Source organism: Periplaneta americana, chromosome 7 (genome assembly GCF_040183065.1).
Source record: "Periplaneta americana isolate PAMFEO1 chromosome 7, P.americana_PAMFEO1_priV1, whole genome shotgun sequence".
Lineage (NCBI taxonomy): Eukaryota > Metazoa > Arthropoda > Insecta > Blattodea > Blattidae > Periplaneta > Periplaneta americana.
This window is the reverse complement of record NC_091123.1, coordinates 181529584-181551194: the sequence shown is the minus strand read 5'-3', so window position 1 is coordinate 181551194 and position 21611 is coordinate 181529584. Positions and strand designations below refer to the sequence as shown.

Genomic DNA, 21611 nt, shown 5'->3' with positions numbered 1-21611 from the left:
AATCTAGAAAGGATTTTGGAACTAAGCAATTTATGAAAGGAGTAGTAACACTTATTTGCCGTAACGAGTCTATGTTCAATTTCTTTCCCAAATAAGCCTGTTTCATTAATTATACTTCCCAAGTATTTAAATTCAGTAACTCTTTGAAACTCCCAATCATCTATTAGAAGTGACCCTCTATTATTTGAGGTACGTGATATATTCATGTATTTAGTTTCATCAGAATTAATTTTTAACCCTGTTATTCTTGTTTCTTCTACTAAGAGTCTAAATTTAGAATCAATTACTGCTGAATTTACATCATATTAAAATATGTTATTTTATGGACACTGTAAACTTTTAATTTTGTCTTAGAAAAGGCATTACAGAAACTTAGGAATGAAAATAATGGAGTTTCATTGGGCAATGGTAAAATTAATTTATTAGCATATTCCGATGATATTGTCCGTCTAGGACAAACAGAAGATGATATCAAGAAACTTTTTAGACTCTTAGTAGAAGAAACAAGAATAACAGGGTTAAAAATTAATTCTGATGAAACTAAATACATGAATATATCACGTACGTGTAATGATTTACTTACATAAGAATATCTAGAGTGTAGTAAGTTGGATTTTTAGTAATAAAACTAAAAAAAAAAAACAAACATAACTTTTTGTTTCTGCATACTTTATTAATTTTATCTTTCTGTAGAATTATTTATAATACTGCACAAGATTTTCGCAATTTGCACAAATATAATTTTACGCTTGTGCATTTTTGCGACGATTATTTATTTTCTAGCTTAAAACCTGGTTTGAACCCGTGTACCTCGCCCATCGAGGACCACAGTACAATGGCGATCGGGTCAGGGCACGGAAATAGAAAAAGGGGATTTCTTTTGTTTCTCTGGGGGGGGGGGGAGTGGACCTGACACGAAGACAGTGAAGCTTTTATACTGCAACTGAAAGTCCGCCTACCTAAATAAGAGGACAGGGGCGTGGCAAACCATTTGGAAATGTGCCCTGCGGGTTAGTAAGCCATGCGTTACAGACAGACCGACCTGAAGTGCACTCCTTGGCACTGGGCAGCCCTCATTCATCCAGTTGTGTACTTGGAACACACCACAATGTAGGCTACACCACCACACGTAACAGATATACAGAGTGATTCGGACCACTCGTAACAGTACTTTATTTCGGAAACTAGTGCATTAAAATTTTCGAGACAAAAATATTTATCACTAAAGCACAGGTGAACTTTCACTTGAGCTTGATTTCATCAATCAGCCTTAACAGGAAGTAGGGTCAGTGGCGTATCACTTTAAAATTTCAAATGGGAGTAGTGGTCAAATATGGTAACATTTGATAGACCTCTTCAAAACAAACAACTTTCATAGGAAACGTTTTTATTAATCCCTATAAATTCAAATCCCTTTTTACTTTTGAGAACAAAATCTTGAGGAAGATTTCTGGTCACATTCAAGAAAATAACACATGGAGAATTTTGAAAAAGAAGGAACTAAGGGATATTTATAAAGATCCTGACATAATAGCCTTAATAAAAAGTCGAAGACTACGTTGGCTTGGACACGTTCTACGGCGTGATGAAGACTCTCTTCTACGAAAAGCTTTCGACTATTCTCCAAGATGTACAGACCTCTTGGTAGACCTCGTCTCCGTTGGCAGGACCAAGTACATGATAATCTTTGTACAGTGGGAGGACGACAAGAAGATGCAGAGAACAGAGACTAATGGCGATATATCGTGAATGAGGCTAAAAACCTCTTATGTTTTGAAATGCCCTAAATTGATTGATTGATTTGATTGTTACACGCAAAATATGAGTGCTCTATGGGGTTTGTCTTCATACAGGGACATCATTTTATTTTTACTTCAATTTTTATTGCACCTGAGTTTTTGAATATACTTCACTCCCACCCCTTCTACTAATGAAGTTCAACCGTCCTCCACACAGATCCAAGACCGCCTTACGGTCATAGTAAACAGTACGTTCCAAAAATATATTCGCACTTTCCAGTGACGAAAGAGCTTTCAATATTGAATCATTTTCGCACAGGTACTGTCGTCCATTTGCCTACGTCGTATTCCGGTTTCCCCCACCAGCTTTTATTCGCCAGCTAGTGAGAACATTAATTTCTATTAGGAATTGGACGTCTACGTAATATTATACAACTGTTTAAAATAACTTAAATAAAAGGGCCTCGTTAAGTAATTAACTGTCACGTGATTTTCTCCCTTTTTACGACCCTACGACATAACCATTTGGATGGACAGTAGATAGTATGTCTGAATAATTTTATCTTTTCGGATCGGGCAGAAGTGAAGATTGAATTTACAGTACGTAAGGTACTCTTTATAGAGTAGATACAGAATTATTTCAATATGAGTTACTGGTACGAAGGACGAAACTGGTAATTGGGATTAGGTACAATAGTCTATAGTGCGATAATATGCACATTAGAACTGAAGCCTGTATCGAAATGAACGGCCACCATTTTCAAAAATGTGTTTAAATATGCATATTTAGCCTATTTATTTTTCAATTTAACTTCATTCTCTATATTGTACGCTAATGTGCTGTAGACAGTATAATATACAAAACATAATGAATACCTTCACATGGACAGCTCGGTTCGTGAGTAAAAACACTCGCTGTTAATACTATACTGTATTTTGATTAAACAAAAACCTAATGAAAATGATCAAACTCAAAATCGCGATATTTCCTAGTTTACGTAAATGGATGAACTACTTTTCTTCCCTCCTATACTTAGTAAAGTGATTTGTTTGTATATTACGCCAGTATCATCGAACTCCAGTCGTGGAAGGGGGTAGCAAACGGCGTTGGTACAAAGGTATAGCCAGGTTAATATTAAAAATGTTAGTAAAAATAAAATGATGTCCCTGTAGTTTCACTGTTCCATATTAACTTAGAATTATCGTATATCTTTCTGTGCTTTTACACAAATAGGGCATCGAATGAGACCAGTGAGATAGTATCGTCATTAACCAGTACTGTGTTTCAGATATATGCCCTATTAGAGGTCATATACCGTGTAACTGTGCTAATGAATCCAGATTGTATATCCCTCACACTCGAAAACGAGCGGCTTTTGTTTCGCTCGAGCCAACATTCATGGCATCCATGGGAACGGACGGACGCATAGAGCTCTTTAATAATTCCTGTTCGGATAGATATCACGTATCAAGATGGGAATGCTATATGGCTCATTACATTTCATACGGCACGCCGTATCGCAAAGTTTTGCATTCGTGTACGTGTTTCCACATCCATTAATTGGAGCTGATATTACGTATCCGGGCGGAATCAATGAAACGCGCGTTCTGTATGAGCCAACAGCAAGTAGGTTAACTAGCGCAGGCTGTAAACTTGGAACTGAATTGTAGAGCTTATGTAACGTATGTTTCCACACCACTTAGTCTGGTACTCTGGTGCGAATGATTGTGTTTTAGGAAACAGTTGTGTGTACTGAGGGGGAGGAAAATTAATTGTGTTCTGGAAGTTGCTGTACAGGCAGAGAGTATTGAAGTATACAGGGTGATTCCCGAGGACTAGTTGGCCGGGATCCATTACTTTTTCATCGTATGATGACACAGAATATCTGCATGGAAATATCATATGTACTTCGGTACATTAAAATAATATATATGATGTGCGTAAATCACTTCGTGATTTAAGACGGCGCTTATTCCGTCGGATCCCGGCCAACTAGTCACTCATAACGAGTGCACCTCAGCACATGTGTGGACTTCAGTCCTACGTTCATAGACATCTATGACGTAGTGCAGAGGGCGGCCACTAGAGGGAACCCAAGGTTGGAACTTAAACTGAGACGAGTTTGTCCGACACCGGGATGGGTATCCGGTGTGGCTTAGTGGATAAAGCATCAGCACGTAGAGCTGAAAACTCGGGTTCAAATCCCGGTGCCGGAGAGAATTTTCCTCTGTTCCTTTACTCTTTCATCGTAAAAATGTGTTGTTAATTGCTTTGTACAGATTTTGTTTTTTCAATTTTTAACTAAAAATTACATCATTCTTACGCACTTATCACAAAAATTGTTACAAATCATACGACTTTAGGAACTTGATTCTTTACAATTTAATTATGCATCCTAATGTACAGTCTTAAATAATTTACAAGAGTGGCGTGATTTGTAACAATTGCTGTGATAAATGCGTGAGAAAATGTTGTTGTTGTTGTTGTTTTATAATGCCAGGCGTTTGACAATAAAGTCATTTGACCTATTGCACTCCAATATTTTTCAAAGATATTATCATGACCAGCCACTGAAGCACAGATTTTGAGGTGTTCCGAATCCATTTCTTGGTTTGAGTTGCACAATGGGCAGTTAGGGAACTGATATATTCCAATTCTATGCAGGTGTTTGGTGTTGCCAATCTAAATGCAGCTACAGACGATTTTCGTGGTAGATTAGGAATTAACTGTGAATTATGATGCAGAGAGTTACATTTTTTCCCTTGAGATTGTGTTATCAAGAAAATGTAATTTTATAGCTAATAATCGGAAAAAAAAAAAAATCTATACGAAGCAACTATGGGATTCACAACACATTTTTAGCATCAGAATATTATCTAATTAAAGAAAGTATACTCCTGTATAGTCCATTTTTTATCTGTAATATTCTTTTACCCTTAAAACTCAAGGATATTGGTATTTTACAAACAATTTCAAATTAGTGAAACTCTGAAGGTATTGAGATTAGGACAAATGTTTATATGACATTTTTGCTCAGAATGTGTTCGGAAATAAGCTCTGTAAGGGACAGTAAATCCTCGTGAATCACCCTGTATAAGACAGAGAAAAGTGAGATGTAGAGATTTTCGGCAGAACACAGGACGGACTTTCTATAGATTTCGTTGGTAGGCCCTACCTCCAGGGACAAACGATCTCCAAAAACAAAAACAATCTGTCTGGGAAATACACATCGTTGGGATAGAGCGTTTCTAAAACTTGCTTATAACAATAATTGCTGAAAATAAAAAATGATAGGAAATATCCCGGGTTTAAGAAAAATTACCCCTTTATATGGAATTCCTATTTGATCGCTTTACCGGTGTTATTGTTGTATCGATCTTCATCATGCCTAAATTTGACGCGTTAAGGGGAGAGGATGGTATTTTTTGGTGAAAAATGAGTAAATAAAAAAAAATCTTTAAAATACTCTGTGATATGTGTGGAATGCATAGTATAACATTTTGTGGGTATTTGTGCCTTTATCGGATGTTGAGACGTCATTTTTAAACTTCCTGCGCTATGGATTTTTAAATCACTCGCCAAATCCTATTGTTGTTTCCGGTAAATTATATTTTCAAAAAAAAAAAAAATTCTTTAAAATACCCTTTAATATGTGTGGAATGCATTGCATAACATTTTGTGGGTATTTATGCCCTTATCGAATGTTGAGACGTCATTTTTAAACTTCCTGCGCTATGGATTTTTAAATCACACGTCCGCTTTTATCGGTTTCCAGTAACTTAATTTTTTTTGCTACATTGCCAGACAAAAATGGATATAATTTCTGAACTATTAAAGATACATGCATGAAATTTAGAACACACATTCTTTAGACTACTAGGAAACTTTTCTCAGTAACAGAATTTTGTTAATTGATTTCATTTTAAAAATATGTCCGTTTGTTTGCAAGAAAGGAAATCAGAAAATTGTTATTAAATTTTAATAATTGTTTATTTTACAAACGTATTGACTAATATCAAAATTCTGTTACAGACAGTTTTTTAGAACATGCTTTTGCAAAAAACTGTTTGAATCTATCTTTAAAAACGGTTTAGATATATCGGTTTTAGTTTAATCCTGCATTCGGTATATTTTTTTTTCAAATTTGGGCCCCCAAATAATTTTTTTTATTTCGTTGAGTTGCCACAGCTATGAGCTCTCTACCTACAAAAAATTAATATTTTACACCAAATAGGAAAAAAGTTAAAAAAAAATACCATCCTCTCCGCTTAAATCAAGTATTGCTATCACAGAATGAGTATAAACTGCGTGTCTTATCTTCCTTATTAGCAAGTAGCGAAACTTGTTGTCCAAGTCTGTTTGAAAGCAGACTGGACGACAAAAGCTTCTCAACCGAATAGTAATAGGCATTTATTCTGCGTTTAATTTCCTCCCGAGTGTAATTTATATTTATTACTGTTGTTCCAAGATATTTAAATTTTTCAACCTCTTCAAAGGATAGATTTCCAATTTTCATATTTTAATAGAACTCCAGATTTCGGAAATGGCTGAATTTTGGACCTACGTTTATTATTAGGACCTTTTTTTTGTTTTTTTTTTTTTCTTTGTCCTTTACTCACCCTTTCAATTCGGATGTATAATTATGAACACTGTATTCTGTATTTTGGGATTCTGTTGCTATTTTTATTAATGCAATAATAGTACATTATGCAACGAGCCTGTAATGGTAGTAATTAAGACGCGAGTATGTTCATGAAACGAGCGCAAGCGAGTTTCATAATTTTCGTACGAGCGTCTTAATTACCATTATAGGCAAGTTTCATACGACTTTTTATGCTCGACCATATTTCTAACTGAACCTCTGAATTCACCCTTAAGATAAAGCACTATACTATGGATTTTGAGAGATTAGCGCATAATCATGAAATTTGAACTTCTCATATTGATTATGTAGTGATTATGAAAAATTTAATACAGGGATATCATTTTATTTATCCATCTTGAATCTTGCGTACACTACTTTTAACACTTAAATATAAATGATTGATTAAATGGCAAACTTACTCGTGTTAAATTATATAAGCACGTGTGGCTTACAGCTGTTTCGGTGGATTCTTCACACCATCCTCAGAGCCTACTAGCCTGGATCCTAGTGGTCAGCCGTAGATTTCTAACTTGAAATTATTCGTAAGTATTCATGTTATTCTTATCTGACTGGGGAGCGGAACTGACCTTGTACAATATCTCGTAAATTGTGACATGTGCGCAGACGCGGAAGTTTGATTTTTTTTTTCCTAGAAACCAATGTCCACATTGATCTTGATATAATCTACAGAGTAAAATAAACATTAATCTTGATATAACCTTAAAATTGATTTAGACATTGAAAAACGAGATGACAAATTGAATTTATTTCAATATTATTCACAATTAACGCTAATTATTATAGTAACAGAACATAACCTTCTGCGACAGTATTGGATTTCCAGCCTCCGTGACGTTTCGCTAGTTGTCTTTCGATTGCATATCCGAGAATAATCGATACTTGCGCTTTCATGTTGCTACAATGGTGTTTTCTGATTGGTGGAACACCTGACCTTTAATGAGTAGGTGTACTTTAATGAGGTCCATTAAAGGGCTGCTACCAGGTGTATAATTACTACATTTCGGCATGGTCGAGCATAAATGGTTTTGTATATCTGTATTACATGAATGTGGAAACGCATTTCTATTCGATAACTCATTTCAAATATTGTCTGAATCCACTATATTGCACGAATATTAAGACATTAATTGCATAGTTTTTAACGTCAATTCTGACATATACTGTCTGACGCTTGATTTATTGTGAAATGATGTATTTATATGTGCAATTCATAAAATATCCAGAGGTAAATGAGTTTGGCATAATATGACTGTTACTGCAATTTCTGTTGTGGTTGGACATGGTTCATGCAAGTCGCAAGCAGGCTGAGTGAAGAGGCCGCACGTTGTTGCTGTAGCATTTGTTGGATGTTGTAGTAGTTTGTTTGTTGTTGTTTGCATGGCGGTGCATGAAGCAGTCAATGCTCCAGCATGTCAGATGGAGAGAACTACGAGTGCTATGGGGAAGGAGTCGAACTCGACCTGGACAACAACGCCGGCAGCATCGGGTAAGTCTGGAAGGACCCTCGTTCACTTTGATCCCATGCACCCAGAATTCTTCACACTGAACCTCTGAATTCACCCTTATGATAAAGCACCATACTATGGATTTTGAGAGATTAGCGCATAATAATGAAATTTTAACTTCTCATATTGATTATGTAGTGATTATGAAAAATTTAATACAGGGATATCATTTTATTTATCCATCTTGAATCTTGCGTACACTACTTTTAACACTTAAATATAAATGATTGATTAAATGGCAAACTTACTCGTGTTAAATTATATAAGCACGTGTGGCTTACAGCTGTTTCGGTGGATTCTTCACACCATCCTCAGAGCCTACTAGCCTGGATCCTAGTGGTCAGCCGTAGATTTCGGCTAGATGTTCCAAATTGTGGAATTTGTGTATAAAGATATGGATTATAGTAGAGTGTTCGACCTTAACCCTTAAATTGGCGAACCTTCATTTCTCACACTAGTTTATTAAACCGTGTCGGACCGTAAAGAAAACAACTATCGCAATGTCCATGTTTTATATGTTGTGCAATATTATAGTATTGTCAAATTTTAATTTCCCTACCAATTTTTTTTCTATTATATTAAAATTATAGCATACTAGTGGCTTGTGCAGCAAATGCTGCAAACTAAGTTCATTAGACGTTCAAATAAACATTTTTCAGATTTATTTTCAATGAAGAATACCAGACATTCTGAAAGTTATTTGCTTCCATAATAATGAAACATTCTCTCGAGCTAATACTGAAGAGAACCACGCATATAAATATCTACACCACACCGCCATTAAATATATGAAAAAGACCCAAACCCACTTGATTAATAACTATAAAAATATTTGATTTTTAGTAATATTATTATCTTACGTAAGTTTTATAGCTTTCAGTAACATATACTATCTAGCCGCCACTCAGTAAAATATAGAAATCAAAATCTAATGTAAGTTATTCTCTACATCTACTTATATAACCCCAAAACGTTTCACTTTCATATCATCAATATAGCATTAATATGTATAATTAATGAAAAACAGTCACATCATGGCATTAACTACAATAATATTTCATTTCTAATGGTAATAATGTCATCAAACCACCTCAAGTTTTGTAGTTTTTAATATCCAATACACAGCTGTACCCAGAAAATTACACACTACAGAATCGAACCTGTAAATTATTTTTAGTAAGTTAACTTTTTAATAACCAATTTAATTTGAGCTCTAAATATGTCAGCATTCTTGCAGATCATGGCCTTCATGTAATATTGTTTACTGTAGTATGTGTTTTGTTTTATTCTGAAATGCAACACGGCCGACTTGATGCTCGCTTCGCTTCTCCTTTACAAAAAAGCGAAGGGTTATATCACGTCGGCCGTGAATGCTATTAGCTAGTTCTCAAAACTGACGACAGATGGATTTTGAAAAATAGAAGAATTATGTTTAAAAATTGACATTTCACTGAAAACTACTATTTTTCCGAAAAACTTTGAGTTCCAAGCTTCAAAATGAGGGGTCATTTATTAAAATCCGTCCAGCCGTTTTCCCGTAATTTCCATTACCAGTTAAAATTATATATATAGATAACCTATTAACTTCTTGTATCCTGTAGGATACTTTGCCAATTTAAGGGTTAAAGTATTCTGGTGCAAGAGCGCTATTGTTTAGAATGCCTGCATCACTCAAGACACTAGCTATAAGAAAACTGAAAACACACACTTACGATTCTCCTTTCGTTTTTTATATGTTGCACAAGAAGCAGATCCTTTCACATTCGTGTGAAGAAATATTTCTGTTATACCATCCCGTTGAGTAAAAGCAAGTAGTAGTGGTAAAAGGGAGACAGAAAGTTGTGTTTACGATCACAGCCACGCATGACAATTGATATTTATAGTTTAGGAGTTTTTTTTTTTAATATCCTGGCGTTCTTCCTCTTTTAACAGACAAAAACTTTAGTCTTGAGTCTTTCGTCGAGCGAAAACCCTCGTTTAATTCGCCGTAACTCGGAAACCAGTAAAGTTTTTGAGTAGCTTCAACTTCTAAAAGTAATTTACATTAGTTATCAACATTTCTCTCGCTTTGACCTCCTATCTAAAGTGTGAAATAAAATAGTTTGCCACTTACTAACTTTTGAAGGTGTAAATGTCTACCTTGAACAGATAACTTTGAAGATATTATTTCTTCTCTCTATTTTCAAAAAAAGATTTTGATTTCAATTTTTTTTCTATGCTTTCCTTAGACATTGATCTATCAATCAGTACACACCTGTGGAGCAACGGTTAGCGTGTATGGCCGCGAAACCAGGTGGCCTGGGTTCGATTCCCGGTCGGGACAAGTTAACTATTTGAGGTTTTTTCCGGGGTTTTTCTTCAACCCAATATGAGCAAATGCTGGATAACTTTCGATGCTGGACCCCTGACTCATTATCACCTTCATCTCATTCAGACGCTAAATAACCTGAGGTGCTGATAAAGCGTCGTAAAAATAATCTACTTACTTACTCTATGAATTATAAAAATTACAACGCGATTGACTAGACTTTTACGACACAAGGATACAAAAATTGATCCCATGGTATGACAAATGTCTTAATTCCATTGGAGAACATGTTGAAAAATAGCGCAACAATTGCTGTATCTGTTTCAATAAATCTTTCCATGAAATTGTGTTTTTTTCTGTAAACGACCCGATAGAAAATCACTTTCTGGATGGACTAGCAATTGCGATGGAGTGGTCAAAATTTGTGTAAGCACTTGTTTTGACGTGAATAACATGGTACAAGAAAAAAAAAATAACTTTATTTCCCATTAGAATGTTTGCTTGTGAGAAATGTTCAAATGCAGGATATGTTGCTTACCTTCCAGGAGATATTTTAATATTAATGAGCCATCGGCGTGCCTCAGTCGGTTAAGGCGCTTGCCTGCCAGTCTGAAGTTGCGTTCGGGCGCGGGTTCGATCCCCGCTTGGGCTGATTACCTGGTTGGGTTTTTTCCGAGGTTTTCCCCAACCGTAATGTGAATGCCAGGTAATCTATGGCAAATCCTCGGCCTCATCTCGTAAAATATCATCTCGCTATCACCAATCTCATCGACGCTAAATAACCTAGTAGTTGATACAGCGTCGTTAAATAACCAACTAAAATAAAAAAAATTAATATTAGTGCCATCGGAGTAGCTCAGACGGCAGGAGCGTTCGTCTGCTCATCCAGAGCTGCGTTCGGGCGTGGGTTCGATTCCCACTTGTGCTGATTACTTGTTTAGGGATTTTTCTAGGTTTTTTCCGCTACTGTAAGACAAATATCGGGTAATTACATGACGAATCCTCGGTCTCATGTCGGCAATTACGTCTCACTATCATCAATCCTATCGACGTTAAATAACGTAGTACTTCACATAGCATAGTTAAAACGGAATAAAAATATTAATGTCTTTTTACGAAAAACTGTATTACGAAGAAATCTTAACAAGAGTAATAGGTCGTTGGAACAAAACGTGGAATCGCAATATCAGTCCAACGCATTGATTGCGAGCCCATTCGCTTCTGTTTGTAAAGACAAGTAAATTCTCAACCATCACTCAAATGTACTTCTGTTGACATTAGAATACCTGTAAATTATATTCTGAACGTGAACATGCTCGTCATTTGTTATTTGTGCGAATTAATGATCAGACGTCAATACATCAGTGTTTCTTGCGTGTCTCCCTTCACATCACGTGATTATTCATTCCCCCTTCTGACAGCTGACCGTTGGAATGGATGACAGAGATTCTGATAACGAAAATGTATAGCGTCCTGTATGATCACAGCACCACAACGGACGGTTTTAGTTTCACATTAGTTACTTAAAATTATTTTAACTACTCCCATTTCCTTGACATATTATTTTTTTGCCGAATGGGTATGTGAAAATAAATAATGTTTTCATCTGTTGCAGTAAAATAGGAAGTTTGCATTTCTTTCAGTACCTTTGTTATAATGAAACAGAAAATAATTGTTTAAATATATACGAATATATGCATACAATTATTCAAGACTATACTAAAATATTTAATTACAAATTATGTAGAGTACCACAAAAAACTAATAGTCCAGTCCTGATAGTCTTCCTGTATGTAGGCAACAGAGTTCGCAAGACTGTTCTTAAGTAGCATATAGGCCTACAGAATGAACAATAATCATTAATTTAAATGGGCTATTCTTTAAGACATTTTACACAAAAAAGTTTAATACAATTTTTGCTTGTTTTGTTTACTTTTCGAAAAAACATTTATTTTATACAATCCTAACATGAAAACACGCTTGTTTATGACGCTATAATTCCTGCAGAATTGGCCTAATTTTTAACTCTCATGCCAGAAAAGGTTACCTAGCAACAAGTATTTCATGACGTCATCATCGCCTTCACAACACAATTTTATACAACATACCTGTGAGAAAAAGCTTCAAATCAACAAGAAAACATTTTCTTAGAGACGGTAACTTAGAAACCATGTAATATATTACGCCATATCCAGTACTCAATGTCTCTACTACGTCATTTTTGTAAATTCATAAGTTTTTTTTTTACAAATTTTAATGCTAGAATAGAATGAAACGTATGTAAAACGTGTATAATCTTCATTATAAACACTCTCGAAAATAATTATCATGATTATACACTTTTCAAGGAACCCGCAGGTTCACTGCCGCCCTCACATAAGCCCGCCATCGGTCTCTATCCTGTGCAATATTAATCCAGTCTCTATAATCATATCTCTTACTTACTTACAAATGGCTTTTAAGGAACCCGAAGGTTCATTGCCGCCCTCACATAAGCCCGCCAGCGGTCCCTATCCTGTGCAAGATTAATCCAGTCTCTATCATCATATCCCACTTCCCTCAAATCCATTTTAATATTATCGACCCATCTACGTCTCGGCCTCCCCAAAGGTCTTTTCCCTTCCGGTCCCCCAACTAACACTCTATATGCATTTCTGAATTCGTCCATACGTGCTACATGCCCTGTCCATCTCAAACGTCTGGATTTAATGTTCCTAATTATGTCAGGTGAAGAATACAATGCGTGCAGTTCTGTGTTGTGTAACTTTCTCCATTCTCCTGTAACTTCATCCCTCTTAGCCCCAAATATTTTCCTAAGCACCTTATTCTCAAACACCTTTAATCTGTGTTCCTCTCTCAAAGTGAGAGTCCAAATTCCACAACCATACAGAAAAACCGGTAATGTGACTGTTTTATAAATTTTAACTCTCACGTTTTTTGACAGCAGACTAGATGTCAAAAGCTTCTCAACCGAATAATAACAGGCATTTCCCATATTTATTCTGCGTTTAATTTTCTCCCGAGTGTCATTTATATTTGTTACTGTTGCTCCAAGATATTTGAATTTTTCCACCTCTTCGAAGGATAAATCTCCAACTTTTATAGTTCCATTTCGTACAATATTCTGATCACGCGACATAATCATATACTTAGTCTTTTCGGAATTTACTTCTAACCCTATCTCTTTACTTGCTTCAAGTAAAATTTCCGTGTTTTCCCTAATCGTTTGTGGATTTTCTCCTAACATATTCACATCATCCGCATAGACAAGAAGCTGATGTAACCCGTTCAATTCCAAACTCTCTCCACCCTTCCACTATTGAGAGTAGATAGATAGATTTATTAATATAGTTCACAAAAGTACAAAACTTAATAATTTAACAAAAGATCTATATACAAATGTAGTTCTATATAATAAATATACAATTTCCTAAACTAATTAATCTATCGCAAATCTCAATAATTTATTGGTTCAAACTTGCACTTACGTCTTGTTTTAGTGTATTTTTAACCAATCGTGATAACCCTTAAACCTTTAAACCATATTTATTTGCCCCCTTTCAAAATTTAATTGTAATATTTAGGTCTTATTTTACATAATAATTTATTATTCCAATTAGGTGATCAGATGTCGACATACTGTAAGTCATGAACCTGAAATAGCTTAATCGGTACATTCCATATGTAGGTTAATCACTATTGAGAGTAAAAGGGGTCGTCATCTGACCGCAGTATTCCGAAGAATATATTGCAGTGTTGGATGGTAAGACCTACTTCCAGTTTGGAATTTAATTGCTGTAAAGAATTATTGACTTTTACATTAATTTGTCACAGAGTATCTGTCTGTGAAGAACAAGAAACGAAAAGATTAGCTCCCCCAAGAGAACGTAGGCAACTTAATGACTTCTGAGCGTACTGCATTTCTACGCTGTTGCATTCCTGCAACAACTCTGAACCCCTCCGACCCGGTTCCGTAACAATTTGTAAATATTTTTGTCAGCCATGGCTGGCGTCCAAATTCCTCTGTATGCATAACGACTTAAGAGAGAATAAGAGTGATTATACTCACAAACTGGAGGAATATATTTAGCAATACATTCGTAGCTGCAGTCTGGAATACAGCTGCGCGTGTGTTACAGGGTGCACCTCAGTGTTGTTCCTTGGCCAAAATCGAGTCGAAAGCACGCTTGTGAATATTTGGGTCCGAGCCTTTTCCCGATAGATTAGCATTTCATATGCAGACCTAGTGAGTATATCGAAGGTAGGCGAACTTTTGTTAAGGGAAGTCGTATGCAATGAAAGGATTGAAAGTTGACGTTCGAAGATGCGGAACAGGGAACTTCTTTTTTTCTTCCTTTTTCCTTTCCTTCTCTTTTTATTTAATTATTTTCTACTTTCTTTCTTCCTTTCTTTTTCGATTATAGTTGTCTTTTTATCCTTTTTTATTTCTTTCCTTTTTCTTTTTATTGCTTCCTTTTTTCTTTCTTTTATTGTCTTCTTTTCCTTTACTTTTTTCTTTCGTTCTTTCCTTCTATATTTCGTTCTTTCGTTCATTATTTGTTTTTTCGTTTCTTTCCTTTTTCTTTTCCATTTTTTCTTCTCATTTTCTTCTTTTTACTTTTCTCTTTCTTTAATTCTTTCTTTCATTCATAATTCTTTCCTTTCTCTTTCTTTCTCTTTTTATTTCTTTCATTTTTCCTTCCTCCATTTTCTTTTCTTTTTCTTTTTTATTTCTGTTTTTCGTTCTTTCTTTCCTTGTTTCTTTCGTTCTTTCTTTTTTCCTTTTTATTTCTTTACTTTCTCTCTCTTTCCTTGTTTCTTTCATTTTTTCTTTCTCTTTTTCTTTTTTTCCTTTTACTTTCTTTCATTTTTTCTTTATTTCATTTTCTCTTTCTTCCTCTTTTTTTATTTTATTTCTCTTCGTTCCTTTTTCCTTTATTTCAGTTTTCCTTCTTTCATTTTTTCTTTCTTTTATTATTTCTTTCTTTTATTTTTCCTTGCTTCTATTTTTTTCTTCCTTTCACGTTCTCTTTTTTCAATTGTTTTCGTTTTTTCTTGCTTTCATTTTCTCATTTTGCCTTTTTCCTTTCTTTAATTTTTCTTTTCTTTTTTACTTCTTTACTTTTCTTTTTTCTTTCTTTCATTTTCTCTTTTTCACCTTTATTTCATTTTTCTTTCTTTCAATTTTTCTTTATTTCATTTTTCTTTCTTTATTTTTTTCTTTTCTCATTCTTCCTTTTTTCATTTTTCTTTCTTTCATTTTTTCTTTTTCCATTTTCTTTCTTTCATTTTTTCTTTTTTAATTTTTCTTTCTTTCATTTTTTCTTTCTTTCATTTTTGTCTCTTTCAACTTTTCTTTCTTTCGTTTTCTCTTTCTTTCATTTTTTCTTTATTTATTTATTTATTTATTTATTTATTTATTTATTTCATTTTTCTTTCTTCCATTCTTCTTTCTTCCTTGTTTCCTTCTTTCATTTTTCTTTATTCTATTTCTCTTTTTTCTGTTTCTTTCTTTCTACTATTTATTGCGTTCACATTTTATATCTTACTGCATTGGATTTTAAAACAGCTCTTTTGTGCTGTAGAGTACTTCGCAGTAGGCCTACACATTTTCTGTGGTAGACTATTTGTTATTTAATTTTTTTTTGTCTCCGCTACAGCTTCGAAAGCCTTACAATCTTCTTCGGTACGGAATAAAAATGTACAGTGACTATTGACTACAAACTACAGTGCATTAGATCCATCTTAAATTTCAATAACGAACAATCCCTGGTATCCCGATGTGGTCTAAGGCATCCTGCCTATACCTCGAATGAGGGGCTTGCTATATAATATTTTCTCATTATATGAACCGACATTCTGAAATTAGTCTGAGCTCACTACAATTTTTTCACTATGGACGATTAAAGGAGATTTTTCCTTAATCCAAGTATGGTGCTTTATCAGTAACACGTCACTAACAATAATAACCGTAATACTAATAATAACAACATTAACAAACATTAAAAATGGAAAACATTGCCTAGATCTAGGTATTTTAAAGTATATCCTACATATGATGTGCCTCTTTGTGTCAATAATTTTCAATCTTCCAGATGATTTAATTAATATGCAAACCGAACAGGTTAGGCAGCGGTGCTTTTAGCTTTCCTAATTTTAATTTTATGAAGACACTCTAGTCTGTATACAAAAGTTATTATGTGTGGTCAAAAAGAAATTTAACACATCTTGAATACTTGGGCCAATTATCTGGTTGAGTTTTTTTTCGAGGTTTCTCAACCAAAAGGCGAATGTAAGATAGCTAATTTATGGCAAATCCTCTGTCTCATCTCGCCAAAGTACCATCTAGCTATCACTAATTCCATGACGCTAAGTAATCTAGTACTTGGTATAGCGTCATTAAATAACTTACTAAAAACGTTTCCAAAACAATTTTTTTCATTTGTAAAGATAGTGCTCAGGAGTACCTTTTTTTTGGCACCCTGTATTTACTTTTGCATTGTTCAATTTTTCATGTCTCAAAACATACAAAAGTCGTACCTTTTAATTATTTATAAACTAGACTACTATTTTCATAAAAATTACCTTAAATTTACGATCAAATTATGGGGTAAAGATTGTAATATTGTGAGAGTAATTTTTGAGAAATTTTTACAATTTTACTGAGCGAGAGAAGGATCGGTTTTGTGCAGAAACTTGTCCACGAACATTCCCTTAGTGTTGACGCAAAAAACCGATCTTCCTCTCACTCAGTAAAATTGTAATAAATTCTCAAAAAGAACTATCACATTATTACTCAAATCACAATATTACCAACCTTCACCCTATGTGTACTTAACAAAGAAAGTTGAATCAGTATAGGCCTATCAATTTATCACTATGGAGATGGGCCGTGAATTAAATAATTATAGACGAAAGATAATAAAAAACAGTTGAATAACAGTGGTTCTTGTATGGCCTCCAAAATCTGCTGGTCTTAATTCATACAGTGTTGCTCAAAACATTAAATAATTTCGAACACAGACTTGTGCATTATTTAGCAGTGAATGGGGGTCATTTTGAACACCTTGTTTGGACTGGTATCAACATATGACACAATGAATACCTAAATTATTATATCATTTTCAATAGTTAAGTACAGCTTACAGCAGTACAGTTTTTGGAAATATTCAACATTTTTTCCACCATTACTGTATCTTCTACAATAATGAAAATTGGTATGTGTAAAACACTATCTGCTATATGGAAAAAATATATATATATTTTTACGATTAAAAAAAAAAGTATATATTTATATTTTTTCTCAAAATTCAAAGTTCACTGTGCAGTGATGAAGCGTTTCCCTCATAACTCATAAACTTGTTAACTTTTTCATGTTCTCTCTCTTTTATTTTATTGCTGAAACTCATGTTTACAAGATCATGCTCTTTCAACTACAGGGACATCATTTTATTTTTACTAACATTTTTAATATTAACCTGTCTATACCTTTAGAGAACCGGAAACACCGCTTGCTCCCCCCTCCAAGACTGGAGTTCGATGATACTGGCGTAAAACACAAATCACTCTACTGGGTATAGGAAGGAATAAAAGTAGTTCATCCATTTACGTAAACTAGGAAATATCGCGATTTTGAGTTTGATAATTTTCATTAGGTTTTTCTTTAATCAAAGTACAGTACTGTATTAAGAATAAGTGTTTTTACTCACGAAGTGAGTTATCCATGCGAACGTATTCATTATGCAGTGTATATTATACTGTCTACAGCACATTAGCGTACAATATAGAGAAAGAAGTTAAATTGAAAAATAATCATAATATGAATATTTAAACACAATTTTGAAAATGGTGGCCGTTCATTTCGATACAGGCTTCAGTTCTTTTGTGCATATTATCGCACTATAGACTATTGCATCTAATTCCAATTGCCAGTTTCGTCCTTCGTACTAGTAACTCATGTTGAAATAATTCTGTACCTACTCTACGTACTGTTAATTCAATCTTCACTTCTGCCCGACTCGAAAATATAAAATTACTCAGACATGCTATCTACTGTCCGTCCTAATGGTTATGCCGCAGAATCGTAGAAAGAGAGGGAAATCACGTGACAGTTAATTACTTAACGAGGCACTTTTATTTAAGTTATTTTAAACAGCTGTATAATAATACGTAAACGTCCAATTCCTAACAGAAATTAATGTTTTCAGAAAAGAGCTAAGACAGCCCAGCTTTTACAGAGGGGCGAGCAGAAGCAGGTGGGGGAAATCGGGATGCGACGTAGGCAAACGGACAGTATCTGTGCGAAAATATGATTCAATATTGAAAGCTCTTTCGTCACTGGAAAACGCGAACATATTTCTGGAACGTACTATACTCAGTAACTCAGTACTGCTTACTATCTGCGGTCTTGGCTCTGTGTGGAGTTGGAACTTCCTTAGTAGAAGGGGTGGGAGTGAAGTACATTCAAAAACTCAGGTACAATAAAAATTGAAGTAAAAATAAAATGATGTCCCTGTACATTCCTTAATAAATTTTTTTTTGTGTTAGATATTTGACCATTTTTTAAATTGTCAGATAAAAAATAAATTGAATCTATCAAAGGTAAAGAAGTAATTTTGCATCATATTGTAGTATGACATGCATAAATACACACAAAAAATGTCATCACAGAATGTTGGATACTTTTTGAGTTATGAGGGAAACTCTTCATCACTGCACAGTAAACTTTGAATTTTGAAATAATATATAAATAATTCTTTTTTAAATCGTAAAAACATGTGTATCATATAGCAGAAGGACAGTGTTTTACACATACCAATTTTCATTATTGTACAAGATACAGTAATGGAGGAAAAAAATGTTGAATATTTCCAAAATTTTACTTATTTAAGCTGTACCTAACCCCTTAAATTCTACGCTATGTATTAATGTTCTAGTTAAGTATAGATGATGCATATTCATTTTCTAAGCCACCATTGTGTTTTTGTTTATAAGAATGGTTTTGTATTTTGTACGTTTTGAGACCTGAAGAATCCAAAAATGGAAAAATAAGTACATTTTTGTCATTAAAAAACTCCTTGGCACACATTTTATAATGGAAAAACATAGTCAAAATATTTATTTTTTCATACCTATAACCTCTGTATATAGAATTTCATCATAAAATGAAAAATAGAAAAGTTACAAGCAGTGTTCGATACTTGCAGGCCTGTATTTGTATAATAATTGTCTCCGCTCAAGTGACAGTGTTTTGTGATACAATTTTAAGGAACTGGGTTTGATTTATGGAAGTGAATGCGTGCTCCTTAACTTGTACTTGCCCAAACCTGACTCGAGTAGACCTTATGCTGTGAAGACATGACGAGGAAGTGCCGTTACTTGAATGTCTAAAGCTGCCTCATTACCTTCATGTGTACGGAATGAGCTGGAGGGCCCAGTTCTTGAGTCGGGATAATTATGACGATATATTGTCATCAACCTTCAAGGCTTCGACCCATGTTCTCGTTCATTTCCACTCTTGTGAAGATTGTGAACTAACTCCAGACAAGTATTTATACCCCTTGCTCATGTCATCATTATAGCATAGGCTCATCTGCTTCTAAAATAGGTTAAGGGGAGAGGATGGTATTTTTTGGTGAAAAATGAGTAAATTAAAAAAAATTCTTTAAAATACCCTTTGATATGTGTGGAATGCATTGCATAACATTTTGTGGGTATTTGTGTCCTTATCGGATGTTGAGTCGGCATTTTTAAACTTCCTGCGTTATGGATTTTTAAATCACTCGCCCACTTTTATTGTTGTTTCCGGTAAATTAAATCTTCAAAACATTTTTCTTTCTTTAAAATAACCTTTGATATGTGTGGAATGCATAGCATAACATTTTGTGGGTATTTGTGCCCTTATCGGATGTTGAGTCGGCATTTTTAAACTTCCTGCGTTATGGATTTTTAAACCACTCGCCCACTTTTATTGTTGTTTCCGGTAAATTAAATTTTCAAAAATTTTTTTTTCTTTAAAATACCCTTTGATATGTGTGGAATGCATTGCATAACATTTTGTGGGTATTTGTGCCCTTATCGAATGTTGAGTCGGATTTTTAAACTTCCTGCGTTATGGATTTTTAAATCACTCGCCCACTTTTATTGTTGTTTCCGGTAAATTAAATTTTCAAAACATTTTTTTTCTTTAAAATACCCTTTGATATGTGTGGAATGCATTGCATACCATTTTGTGGGTATTTGTGCCCTTATCGGATGTTGAATCGGCATTTTTAAACTTCCTGCGTTATGGATTTTTAAATCACTCGCCCACTTTTATTGTTGTTTCCGGTAAATTAAATTTTCAAAACATTTTTTTTCTTTAAAATACCCTTTGATATGTGTGGAATGCATTGCATACCATTTTGTGGGTATTTGTGCCCTTATCGGATGTTGAGTCGGCATTTTTAAGCTTCCTGCGTTATGGATTTTTAAATCACTCGCCCACTTTTATTGTTGTTTCCGGTAAATTAAATTTTCAAAACATTTTTTTTCTTTAAAATACCCTTTGATATGTGTGGAATGCATTGCATAACATTTTGTGGGTATTTGTGCCCTTATCGGATGTTGAGTCAGCATTTTTAAACTTCCTGCGTTATGGATTTTTAAATCACTCGCCCACTTTTATTGTTGTTTCCGGTAAATTAAATTTTCAAAACATTTTTTTCTTTAAAATACCCTTTGATATGTGTGGAATGCATTGCATAACATTTTTTGGGTATTTGTGCCCTTATCGGATGTTGAGTCGGCATTTTTAAACTTCCTGCGTTATGGATTTTTAAATCACTCGCCCACTTTTATTGTTGTTTCCGGTAAATTAAATTTTCAAAACATTTTTTTTTCTTTAAAATACCCTTTGATATGTGTGGAATGCATTGCATAACATTTTGTGGGTATTTGTGCCCTTATCGGATGTTGAGTCGGCATTTTTAAGCTTCCTGCGTTATGGATTTTTAAATCACTCGCCCACTTTTATTGTTGTTTCCGGTATATTAAATTTTCAAAACATTTTTTTTCTTTAAAATACCCTTTGTTATGTGTGGAATGCATTGCATACCATTTTGTGGGTATTTGTGCCCTTATCGGATGTTGTGTCGGCATTTTTAAGCTTCCTGCGTTATGGATTTTTAAATCACTCGCCCACTTTTATTGTTGTTTCCGGTAAATTAAATTTTCAAAACATTTTTTTTCTTTAAAATACCCTTTGATATGTGTGGAATGCATTGCATAACATTTTGTGGGTATTTGTGCCCTTATCGAATGTTGAGTCGGATTTTTAAACTTCCTGCGTTATGGATTTTTAAATCACTCGCCCACTTTTATTGTTGTTTCCGGTAAATTAAATTTTCAAAAC

At 34.2% G+C, this 21611-nt stretch overlaps 1 protein-coding gene across 6 annotated transcripts in view; it reads left to right on the top strand.

The window, feature by feature from the left end:
* nuf (rab11 family-interacting protein nuf) overlaps positions 1-21611 on the top strand; it is a 791668-nt gene that overhangs the window by 512103 nt on the left and 257954 nt on the right. For 4 of the 6 annotated variants that reach the window (XM_069832013.1, XM_069832010.1, XM_069832011.1 and 1 more), the window contains one exon: positions 7800-7892. The exons of 1 other annotated variant lie outside the window; for it this stretch is intronic. In XM_069832013.1, the coding sequence (XP_069688114.1) occupies positions 7800-7892 (93 nt within the window). The remainder of the gene's footprint in view (positions 1-7799; positions 7893-21611) is intronic. One more of the 6 variants, XM_069832012.1, reaches the window with a different exon arrangement.